Genomic DNA, 13,146 nt, shown 5'->3' with positions numbered 1-13,146 from the left:
ATCTTGGAGTCAGAGAGTTATGGTTATAGGTGTCAGATAGTTTGAAGTTTGAGAAGTAAATCTTTTATATTAAATTTTAACAAGCAAAGCAAAAATTTACCAAGTTGAGTGATGACCAAGTTTTAAGCCTTTTTATTTCTTATTTCTAATTCTCGTATTTGTCTCTTGATATGCTTTTAACTCATTACACCATTGTGTGTGAGGAGTGTGTTTCAGGACCTCCAAATCTCCTTTGGACATTTTGTTTTACTGGAGATAGTTTTTCTGCAGTTATTTAGAGACTCATGGGAAACCCTATCTACCCAGTCTTTTCATGAAGCTAGAAATTGATAAAAGCCATGTCCCTTTATTTTACACCTAATCCTAGTCTCTACAAAGTCACTATCCTTATATTGATATTTTCCTGTAGGATGCTCTAAGATTTCAAATGATGGCAATGAGGGTTTTTTTTTCTATTGGAGGATACCAGAGACATCCCCCAAACTTGCACTCAGGGCCAAACTTTATTTGAACTATTGGAGGGTTTTTTCTGAAAGCCTCCTGTCCCTTTTTTATCGACCCAATTTCAATAGAATGTGAAGTTGTACCCTGTTTCCCTAATTCTCAATTTCCTAAAATCTCCTTCAATTTCTTTCTCAGAAAGAAATATACTCAGACTGATATTATCAGTTTGGGTTAAATAAGAAATGTTTCAGTCTATTTGTGGGAGTCTACATGAACAGTCTTGACCTGTCCCAACTTTTGATGACAAGGTAAGAACATCCTGCTTAATACTTTCATTAATAAAATTTTGTTTTTAATCCAAGTATTATTTTCCAGTCCATTTCTCTCTCCTATAACATTTATTAAAAAAGCAAAATTAAGGCAAGTAAAAAACACCAGAAAAAGTTGAAGAAAATTGTATCCAATTTCTAGGCACCTCTCTCCTCAAGCAAGAATTTTGTCAGGGAGTCTCATCAGCATGTCAGTGAATTGTTCCACCTACGGGGCTTTCCAACAAGTCATGTTTGCCACTTTGATAACGTTTCAAGAAATTATTAGCCAAGTAAATCCAATTGGATGTTAAAGTCTACTCAGGGCTACTAAATTGTAAGTGCTTCAATTTCAATGGGTGCAATGCCAAGTTTCCCAAATTGTGAAATTTTCAGCATATTGGCAAACAATTTCAGAGGAAAGAGGGTACAATTTCCTATATTCTTGGAAGCATTCTGGTGATGCACAAACATTGTCAGAAGCAGATCAAGAAAAACATGTTCCTTGTTTCCATTTCTTTTTCTACAGTCAATATTCAGAGTTTTCTCAGTGCATTTTAGATGTTTTTTGTAGTTAACTCCTCTTAGCCTTTCCAAAAGTGTAGTCGCACAATCAAGTTCACCTTTTTATTTATTTTTTTTTTCAGAGCTGGGGACCGAACTCAGGGCCTTGCGCTTGCTAGGCAAGCACTCTACCACTGAGCTAAATCCCCAACCCCAACCTTTTTATTAATTCATTTTTGCATTCAAATAGGTCAGCTACAGCATGGAAGACGTTTATGAGCAACTGTTATTTTGCTCCCTCATCTGTCCTACATTTGTTACCAAACATGTTTCTTGCTCAGTTTTACATGTCATTTCAACATGAGACACCCTTGTCTAACCTTCATAGAAATGTAACTCCAGGATTCCCCGAGTCAATAGTTAACATGTGGACTAATGATTATAGATGCTTTTTTTCTGCTATGTGACACACCACTTAGATGTATTGATAAGCAAGAATTAGAATATCATAACAGTCCAAGATGTTGCCTAATGTACTTCTCATGTACATTTAAAGTTTCTATTTTTAAGGAAAACTGTTTAAGATGTTCAGAAGAGAAAATGCCATTTAATGTACAATTTTGATGTTTGTAAGATTTCTCTAAAACTCCCCATCCTCAGGATTTGGTTTATGCTTATTTTTGTTAGTGTTTTTACAGTAGACATTACATAGTGTTTTCAAGTAGACATTATTTTGAGTCAGGTAAACTGGAGAAAACAATGATAATTGATATTGCTACTCGATACATTTAATCTGTCTAAAGTCAGTATTCTCTAGATCTAGCTTAAACGTATGTTCTATATTGACCAGTAAGTCAATAGCTCTTCAATGGTAGAAGCTATATATTACCTGATGTTATTACCAATATTTCCTATAGACAAGGAGCTTTGATTTTTGATTCTACCAAAATATTTTTTCAAATATGAATATTGTCTAGTTTATCTATGTTTCATATATGTACACCAACTACCTCAAATTTCAGTGAATATCAGGCATAAATACTGAGAAAACTATTCAGATAACATGGATGAGCACGTAAACACACACCTTTTGTAATATATTTTTGACCTTATCTTTGGTTTGTTATGCCTTGACCAGTTCAGTACAAAAGTTATATCTGACAACATAGTTCAATATAATTTATCCTCTAAATTCCTACACACTCATTCAATAAATTACCCATGCCTTGCTTCCATTAGAAATGTACTTGTATTCTGCTATTAGAAATAATATATCCCATGTATTTGAGCTTTATGTTCTGAACATAGACTTGATCTCAAGTTTCAAACATTGAAGAACCTTCAAGGTGAAAAGGGAGCTATGTTCGTGTTAATCACCCAAGTGTGTTGTTTTACGTAAAGCTATTGGTAAGAAGTGAGTCTGCATTGTTTGAGAGTAGAAACTGCTGAGAGGGTGTGGTTTAGTAGTGTGGGTAAACACTGAGCATCACTATTTTGTGGCCAGTGAGGCAATGCACATGAGGTATCACGCAAGAAGAGTGCTATGACGAACAGGTTTTGTTTTAACTTTATTACAGTTTTCTGAGGAAATCCCTTTCCAGTGTTATGGCTGTTTCTAAACATAGTAATGCCAGCAGCTTCTTTTTTATATTGATGGATCTTCCAGGACTGGAAACTTCTCATTGCTGGACAGCAATTCCCATCTGCTTAATTTACATTCTTTCTGTGTTGGGGAACATAATAATAATGCATATTGTCAAGTCTGTGCCCAGCCTTCACACACCTATGTACCTCTTTCTTTCCATGCTGTCAATGGCTGACCTGGGCCTCTCAGCTTCTACACTGCCTTCAATGGTAGCTGTTTTTCTCCTGGGCCAGAGACTGATAGGAGCTGCAGCCTGTTTTATGCAACTCTTCTTTATCCATACATTTTCGGTCATTGAGTCAGCCATTCTCTTGGCCATGGCTTTTGACCGCTGTGTGGCCATCAGAGAGCCTTTGCGCTATGCTACCATCCTCACAACAAGACGTATCGGGGCCATTGGACTGGCCGTGGTGGTCCGCAGTGCTGCTCTTCATCTGCCTTTGCCTGTGCTCTTAGGAAGGCTGGCATTCCAGCCTGTCAGTGCTCTGTCTCATTCGTACTGTGTTCATCCCGATGTCCTAAGGCTGTCCTGTTCCAGTACAGTCGTCAATAGTGGCTTTGGGCTCTTTGTCATGCTCTCTACATTGGGGATGGATGCTGTGCTAATTCTCCTCTCCTATGTGCTGATTTTGAAGACAGTCCTGAGCATTGCTTCTAACGCTGAAAGATTAAAAGCCTTTAACACCTGCATCTCCCACATTTGTGCTGTTCTTCTATTTTATACCCCACTGGTGAGTCTGTCTATGATTCACCGCTTCGGAAGAAAGAAACTACCAGCTCAGGTGTACATGCTTCTATCTTATCTTCATTTTCTTATGCCCCCAATGCTCAATCCAATCGTCTACAGTGTCAAAACCAAAGAGATTCGGGTTCGCATTCTAAAGATGCTCCATCCCAAGAAACATTGAAACATCATTGGACAATTCCTCAGTCCTAGGTAAAGACTGTCTGATTGAGGACATCCCAACAGAAGGTAGCAGAGTGTTATCCTCACTAGATCACCCACCAGTCTACACACTATTTAGACACATCAACAAGAATACAGTGTGGATTCCTCGGTCCTTCAAACCCATAACTGATCCATAGGAAAATCATAATTCTTAAAATTCAAAAGTCAGTTTTGTCTTTGAAAGCATTATCACGGGAGAAGTGTTTGCATCTCAAGAGTGTTGTTTCTACACTTGTCATGTAAAAGTGCAGAGTATAAGAATGGGTGCTTGGTACATCTAATGTCTGTTTCTGATAAACACTGTAAAATTCTGAAAACAAGCTCAGACAGGCCTCATTTAGTTGTACTTTCAGAAATAACAGCAAGCATAATCAATGGTAATATATCATACTTTTGTGATTTATGTAATAACTATGAATTGGAGATTACCTCTGAAAACATAACTGAATAAATATCTCAAAGAGTAGCATGTATATTTAAAAATAAAACTCTTGAACTATGGTGTCTGAAACTATAAATATGCAACTGTACATTTCCTTATAGGTTATCTCTTGAGAGATGAGTAGAAACTTCAATAGTCTCTATCTTTCTCAATTGAGCTAACTTCCATATGCTTCAGGGTTTACATGGAAAATCCATGTTTTCAAGAATCACTGTAGCTATTGAATTTCTGGCTCAAGATACAGCTCATATCTCCCTTACTCCACTAGGAACAGTGTTAGGAAGTAAGCCTGTAGACAACTTAGAAGGGTGTTTTATGGAAACTGGCTCATAAATACATCATAGCCACAGAAATTGAGCTATCAACTTATGGCCTGTTGCCACAGTGATTTAACCGGCTTTCCTGATGGAATTGCTTTAGTGAGAAAACAACTGCTACTAGGTCAGGTAGGGGATTCACGTAAGTGCTAATACTTCAGGCCAGATTATATTGCAAATTCACTGGAGATGCTATAATAGAAAAATGGGAACAAATACAATGCCAAAATACAAATTGCAAACTAGGGATTTACTATGAATAAACATATTAAAGTACAGTAAGATATTTTGATTAAAGTATAAAAAGTAGAATACCACTTTCTAGGCATGAAACACAGGACTGAAGAATGACATTGTATAAAAATATACTTTCTTAATGTCTTTAGGTCCTCGGAACAGGAAGAAGAATTCTATATTTAGAACTCATAGCAGTGTGAGCCCATTTGATCACTGTGATTTTGAGCCATTTTTTTGTATTTAAAAAGCTTCACTTGAAGACTATAAAATGAAACACACATGGGAAATTTGGTATTTCTGATGATGACCATATCTCTCCATAGATCCGGCCTCAGTTTGTTCATTCTAGACAAAAAACACTTGTCAAGTGCTCCAGGGGCATCTTGAAGTGGTTGGCAGCATGCTTTACAGAAACTGTTCTTTTATCTGTTTGCAGCAGCCACCATTCCTTCTCCCTTGGCAATACAGTCTCTTCCATTTCTCTTCCATTTATGACCTATGTACAGATCCAGTATAAATGGACTTCTCATTACCTGCCTGCCACAATTTCCTATTGTCCAAGCAACCCTTCTTTAAATCCTCATACCCCATGCTTGTCTACTTTGCTAAATTTTGTGTCGACTTTTATAATATTACCGAAATAATATCGGCATGAGCTAAATGACTCAGGTTTACCATACGCCATGTGATAAATTTTTAAATGGTATAAAACTTTTAGAGCCATAATCCCAGTCAAGATAAATCATACTGTACAAGTCTCCTATGATCACTTATACTTTGCTGACATCTTTACCCCAAGCAACTCAAATACATTAGTTTGTATTAGTTTCTTTTACAGTTCAAAATGTATGAATCGATAAACTAGATTTAATTTCTTTTAATCTGCTTTCCTTCACTAAGTAGGACCATATTGAGATTTGGTCATGTGGTTTGTTTATTATTTTCTTTTATTTTGAATAATATTATATCACTATTATAGATACATAAATCTATGAGCTAAGTAAAAAATTCAATGTGAATATTTAATATTTTATTTTTAATTAAAAATTTTAATTGATGTGTAATTTCATACAATATATACTTTGCATTCCAGCCACTCCTTCCAGATGAGCCCACCCCTCTTACATGCAATCCCATGATGCGTTTTTTCCCTGAGATACAGCAATGAGGAACAGAAGGCACAGGGAACTTCAATATGCTTCTAAAATCTGAAAGTCCATCTCCTGGTGACACACTTCCTGTGGCAACAATGCCACACTTCTGAAAGCTGCATTATACAGAATTTCCTCTCTTACAGGGAAGCTGTGATAGTTTGAATAAGAATAGCTCTTATAGGCTCCTATCTTTAAATACGTGTGGTACAGTTAGTGGAATATTTTGAGAAAGATTAATATTATGTCATTAAAGTTAATTTTGCATTTATATATATATTGACATTTTGTAGTTTTTCTAACCTCATAATACTCCCTTAATGATAAAAATGTTAATTGTTTGAATTATAAGTTGCAAATTTCCCCTTTATTCATATAGCTTTAAAAATAATTATTTTGAAGTTTCTTTTTCCAGCATGGAAAATCTTGGGTCCTATTTGTTTGTTTGTTTTTATACTCAAGATTTATTTCACCTCCCAATCCATACCCTGACTGTTCCACATCCCATATGTCCTCCCTGCACTCCCTCAGTCTCCACAAGGATGTCCCCATCTCACCCACCCCACCCGACCTCTAAACTTCCTGGAGCCTCCAGTCTCTTGAGGGTTAGGTGCATCTTCTCTAACTGAATCCAGACCAGGGAGTCCTCTGCTGTATATATGTTGGAGGCCTCATCTCAGCTGCTGTATGCTACCTAGTTGGGGATCCAGTGTCTGAGAGATCTCAAGGGTCTAGGTTACTTGAGATTGCTAGTCCTCCTACAGGGTTACCCTCCTCAGCTTCCTCCAACTTTTCCTTAATTCAACCATAGGGGTCACCAGCTTCTATCCATTGGTTGGGTGCACATATCTGCATCTGATTCTTTCAGCTGCTTGTTGGGTCTTTTGGAGGGCAGTCATGATAGGTCCCTTTTTGTGAATGCCCCATAGCCTCAGTAATGGTGTTAGGTCTTGGGGCCGCCCTTTGAGCTGGATCTCACTTTGGACCTGTTGCTGGACCTTCTTTTCCTCAGGCTCTTCTCCATTTCCATCCCTGCATTTCTTTCAAACAGGAAGAATTATGGGTCAGAGCTTTAACTGTGAGACAGCAACCCCATCCCTCACTTGATGCCCTGTCTTTCTGCTGGAGGAGGGTTCAATAAGTTCCCTCTCTCCATTGTAGGGCATTTCTTCTAAGATCCCCCTTTGATTCCTGAGAGTGTCTCACCTCCCAGGTCTCTTGTACATTCTGGAGGTCCTTCCAACCTCCTTCCTCCCGAAGTTGCCTGTTTCCATTCTTTCTGCTGGCCCTCCAGGCTTCAGTCCTTTTACCCCACCCAATACCAGATCATGTTCTCCTCTCCCCTGATCCCTATCTCCCTTCTCTCCCCTATCCCTTTCTCCCTCTCACTTTGTGATTGCCTTCTTCTCCCTCCCAAGTGGCACTGAGGCATCATCACTTGGGCTGAGTCCTATTTTTTGCCACTTGTGTTTTCATCAGGCCATTACTTCGTAGTTTAAAATTGCTTATATAAGTTTCTACCAGAGATAAATTTACCAACTCAGATAAAACATACAATTCTTTTCATTCTTCAGCATGTGGTTCCCAAATTTAATGTTGCAAAGTTGCTTAGGGAGGTGAGTGTTGATGAGGTAACATACAATTTCTCTATTCCCTGCCAAGGGTATGCTTGTTCCCCTCATCACTAGTTTAATTCTCCATATTCTGTTTCTCTCTCTCTCCCTCCCTCTCTCATGGCACATGTTCTGAGTTTTTAATTAGAATACTCTATTTAATCCACAATACAATCCTTTGTTTTAGTGTCTTATCTATTCCAGTGAATTCATTGGAATGATTCAGAGGCTAAAATAAGATAGTCAAATATCCAAAACCTATTATGTGTTAAATTACAAACACACAGTGGTACTCCAGATGATATCTACTAATCATATATATATATATATAATCATATGTATGATTATATAATTAACATATATATTCATATATCATTAGGGCTATATTAGTGTATTTAATAGACATAAAATGGATGAAAGTTATGCCATTGTACAAATGGAAACAATAGAGATAAATTTTAATCCATATCTTGAAGATAATGAAATATGTACTCTCAAGCAGACCAGGAATATTTTAGCTATTGTTTAAAGAGTCTTCAGTAGCAATAAAAACTCAGATTGTTGAATAACCACATGATTTAAATCACACCAGGGTCTCTTTAGCATTTGTGAAACTTGTTTTCCAAGGCATGGTTAAAGTCATTGGCTGCCACCAAAACAATGGTCCCTGTTGTGTTCATCAAGGGACACCCTGGGTATTGGCTAATGGGCTGTAAAATTGTTCTTCACTAAACATACCCTGCCACTGAACTGCTAAGGAGAAGGACAAGGAGGAGACATGTTCTTTGTGCTTGTTTCCCTTCGGGTGAGTAAATAATGTGGATTTTGAAAACCAAAGGACTAAATCAATCTTCAGAGATTGATAACAGTGTTAAAACATTTGAATTACCAACATGAAGAAAAACCATTGACTATTTAGAATAAAGAAAAGGACTTTCTTGCTTCAAATATCATGGAGCAGATGAGCAGCTTTCTTAATGATTCTTTTCAAACATCCTTTTGTAGCAAAGAAAGACAGTTAAATGTAAAATAGATAGATGATAGATAGACAGACAGAAAGAAAGAAAGAAAGAAAGAAAGAAAGAAAGAAAGAAAGAAAGATAAAGACAGACAACCCACCAGTAATTTCTTGCCTTAAATGAATCATAATACATGGTGTTAATATCTAGAAGTCTTACTGTATTTACTTCCACAGATTTGAACTATAATTGGAAAGACTTAAGAAAAGAATATTCCTGTGGGGTTGCTGATTTCAGAAAGAGTTTAACTTATTTTTTTTCTTTTAAGATGGAAGATAAAAGAAATATGGCCTGAGTGAATAAATCCACATTGCTCCCTGTGAACTGAAGCTCTTTCTGGAGCTTTGCATGATCATCTTTGAACAGCAACTTGAATCTTTTAAGGGTAGAAATAGGAGAAATAAAGACAAATATTAAAAATCATTTGCTACTTCCTAAACACTTTAGGGTGCTATATAATTCTCTCTCTCTCTCTCTCTCTCTCTCTCTCTCTCTCTCTCTGTGTGTGTGTGTGTGTGTGTGTGTGTGTGTGTATTCGTTCCATGAGAAGTAATACAATTAGTCAATTTCCTTTTGCATAAAGATTAAACCTATAAGGTACAAAATATGTAAAGCTATATATCCATACATAATATACACAAAATACCTTTGGACATGAAAACTTTGTTAAATTTTCTTACTGAAGTATGGATGGAAGAAAATTTATTCTAATTGTAATGACTCCAAGGTTGGAAATTCCAACATGGCTTTTTGATTTTGTTATCCCTATCCTCCCTCAGCTAATTAAAATTGTACTAGTCAGCCAAAAGCAGAACCTCTCCAAAGGAGGAATCCCAATCTCACAGTATTTTATTGACATTTTAAGAGAAATCTTTCATGTTTAAGTGCTATTTTTATCCAACTTCTATTTCTCCTGTTGACTTTGTGCTGAAGCACCACCAGAAACAGATAGCCTGAATTTTCAACAGCATTCCTTTGCTTATTATTAAATCGCTACACTCAACAAAGTCTGTGCAAATAATTAAAAACCAAGGAAACCTGAACATATACAATCACAAATTATCTTTCAGGCAGTATCTGAGTTTAGTTTATACAGAAATGCAAAGATAGTCTACTCCAGCCAATTTCCACATGTCATTTCTCTCCAAAAGATAATAGAAACAAATTCTGAAAATATTACAAGGACACTTGTATTTTGCTTTTGTAACTAATTTATATGTGAAAGGAGACACTTTAAGCTTAAAATATTTTCTTTTATTTAAATAAATACCGCAGGCAAAGTATACGAATTATTCCAATACAGGAACCTTTGGATGCCCATATTATCCCAGTCACAGTCCTCAAATATTTTTATGACTTATTTCATATTTTCATCAACATCCAACAGCCTTAATTATTAGCAGACATAGAATCTACCTTAGTGAAAGCTTGGTTCTTTTACAAGTAAATGATACGGAAACTCTTGACATGATTATTTATTAGGTCATGATTCTGGCGCTTAACTAATAACACTAAAGACATCTAAATATGTGTAAATGTGTTTGCTGGAACCAACTCCAACCCTTTGTTGGAAGGATCAAATTGTCTGTGTAAGGAAGTGCCCTGATTTTTTTCACATCTATTTCAGTGGGACTTTTGACAGTTGCATCAGCCCTCAACACTACACATCTATACCTACCAGTGGCAGCAGTTCAGATGTTAGAATGCACACAGTCATCTCAAGGCACTCTTGAAACACTGAGGTTAAGGTTTCAACCCAGTAAACGTTGACTCAGTGTTGATTAGGAGATACCTAAAATGCTGTATGACTTACAAGTTGCATTTATACTAAAGCTACCCGTACTTTATCACCATTTCTAGAGCAAAGACATGCATGTTTAGTACAGTAGAGAGCAGGCTCTTATTTGCTTGGCGACATGAAGTACTCTTAAGAGAATGAGTTGACTTGGGTGGTCTGAGTACTATCATCACTTAATGTCTCCTCTTATTATTCAAATTATCAGTCTAGTAGAGTGGTTCTTAACTTGTGGGAGTCAAATGATCCTTTCACAGGGATTGCATGTAGGATATTTACCTTATAATTTATAAAAATAGAAAAGTTAGTTATAAAGTAGCAACAAAATAATTTTATGATGGGGGTTCACCACAACAGGAGGAGTTATATTAGATGGTCACAGCGTTAGGAAGGTTGAGATCACTGATCTAATATACTTTCTACTCTTTCCCCTTTCTTTTATTTTGTCCACTTATTGGAAATTATAATGAACACATTGCTTCTTCTCCCCCTTATTATTGGAACATGTTATAGCTCTAATACCTACATCTAAAAATAGTACTTAACAAATTTCATTGTTGCATTAAATCCTAAGGGGCAAGACTTTATACGAGGAGCAAGAAGATAATAAAAGAAGAGAAGAACAACAAAAAGATATAAACATGAATTTATAAGAATTTTAGTTTATTATGCACAAAACCACACATATAGATAGAATTAAACATAAAAATTAAATCTTTAAAAATAATAGTTCTGTGACTATTTTCAAGATATTCTTTAGAAGTTGGTATTTCTCTTCAGCTACTGAGTACAATATTCATAATTCAAACCAGAAGTTCATTCAGAATTATTTCTAGTCTTAGGTCCTCTTTATAGATCAGGAGACATAATTAAAGACTTGAATTTTGTTTTAATGAAAGGAAAATCTTCTCTCATATAATAAATCCTGACCATAGTTTCCCTTCCTCTAGCTTTCTCATTCTCCTCCAAATCCATTCCCTCTGTTTCCTCTTCAGGAAAGAGCAGACCTCAAGAGCCAAACAGTACAAAGCAGCCATTATGGGAAGAGAGTTTAAGTTGGAAGTCTCCATTTAACCCCCTCACCTAAGAGATCAGATCCCAAAGAAGAGAGGGAGAAAGGGTTATAGGAGTCAGGGTGGATTGGAGATACCAGGAGAACAGTCAAGGCATTGCACTGTTAGGCATTTCACAAGAACCTCAAGCTAATAGCCATAACCTATGCAGAGAACTTCGTGTGTACTAACACAGGCCTCAAACTTGCCAATTCAATTTCTGGGAACCCATGTGAACCCTAACATGTTCTCCTGTAGATCTGTAGATCACTTTTGGTAAAATGGCCATTTTTACTATATTTATCCTGCCAATCCATGAGCATGGGAGATCTTTCCATATTCTGAGGTCTTCTTCAATTTCTTTCTTCAGAGTCTTGAAGTTCTTACTGTACAGATCTTTTACTTGCTTGATTAAAGTCACACCGAGGTATTTTATATTATTTGGGTCTATTATGAAGGGTGTCATTTAATTTCTGTCTCGGCTTGTTTCTCTTTTGCATAGAGGAAGGCTAGTGATTTATTTGAGTTAATTTTACACCCTCCCACTTTGCTGAAGGTGTTTATCAGCTTTAGTAGTTCTCTGGTGGAACTTTTGGGATCACTTAAATATACTATCATATCATCTGCAAATAGTGATATTTTGACTTCTTCTTTTCCAATCTGTATCCCCTTGATCTCCTTTTGTTGTCTGATTGCTCTGGCTAGAATTTCAAGAGCTATATTGAATAAGTAGGGAGAGAGAGGGCAACCTTGTCTAGTTCCTGATTTTAGTGGGATTGCTTCAAGTTTTTCTCCATTTAGTTTAATGTTAGCTACTGGTTTGCCGTATATGACTTTTACTATGTTTAGGTATGGGCCTTGAATTCCTATTCTTTCCTGGACTTTTATCATGAAGGGGTGTTGCATTTTGTCAAATGCTTTCTCAGCATCTAATGAAATGATCATGTGGTTTTGTTCTTATAGTTTGTTTATATAATGGATCACGTTGATGGTTTTCCATATATTAAACCATCCCTGCATGCCTGGGATGAAGCCTACTTGATCATGGTGGATGATTGTTTTGATGTGCTCTTGGATTCAGTTTGCCAGAATTTTATTGAGTATTTTCGCGTCGATATTCATAAGAGAAATTGGTCTGAAGTTCTCTTTCTTTGTTGGGTCTTTGTGTGGTTTAGGTATAAGAGTAATTGTGGCTTCATAAAAGGAATTCGGTAGTGCTCCATCTGCTTCAACTTTGTGGAATAGTTTACATAGTATTGGTATGAGGTCCTCTATGAAAGTCTGATAGAATTCTGCACTAAACCCACTTGGACATGGGCTCTTTTTGGGAGACCTTTAATGACTGCTTTTATTTTGTTAGGAGATATGGGGGTGTTTAAGTTGTTTATCTGTTCCTGATTTAACTTCGGTACCTGGTATCTGTCTAGGAAATTGTCCATTTCCTGCAGATTTTCAAGTATTGTTGAATATAGGCTTTTGTAGTAGGATCTGATGATTTTTTTGAATTTCCTCTGATTCTGTAGTTCTGTCCCCCTTTTCATTTCTGATTTGGTTAATTTGTACACACTCTCTTTGTCCTCTGGTTAGTATGGATAAGGGTTTATCTATCTTGTTGATTTTCTCAAAGAACCAATTTTTGGTTCTGTTGATTCTTTCTATGGTCCTTTTTA

The 13,146-nt window shown here is 36.4% G+C and overlaps 1 protein-coding gene across 1 annotated transcript; it reads left to right on the top strand.

Annotated features, from left to right (window-relative positions):
• Positions 1-2,861: 2,861 nt before the first annotated feature.
• Or51ag1 (olfactory receptor family 51 subfamily AG member 1) lies at positions 2,862-3,809 on the top strand. Its single transcript, NM_001000146.1, has one exon. It carries the CDS (start codon positions 2,862-2,864, stop codon positions 3,807-3,809), a length of 948 nt encoding a protein of 315 aa, NP_001000146.1.
• Positions 3,810-13,146: the final 9,337 nt, after the last annotated feature.

The sequence above is a fragment of the Rattus norvegicus genome, chromosome 1 (assembly GCF_036323735.1).
Source record: "Rattus norvegicus strain BN/NHsdMcwi chromosome 1, GRCr8, whole genome shotgun sequence".
In the NCBI taxonomy this organism is placed as follows: domain Eukaryota; kingdom Metazoa; phylum Chordata; class Mammalia; order Rodentia; family Muridae; genus Rattus; species Rattus norvegicus.
Note: the sequence above shows the minus strand (reverse complement) of the source record. Positions and strands in the feature narration are given on the sequence as shown.

Bases quoted from the DNA above. Each gene is read 5' to 3' on its own strand.
- Or51ag1 (NM_001000146.1), top strand. From the start codon at position 2,862: ATGGCTGTTTCTAAACATAGTAATGCCAGCAGCTTCTTTTTTATATTG.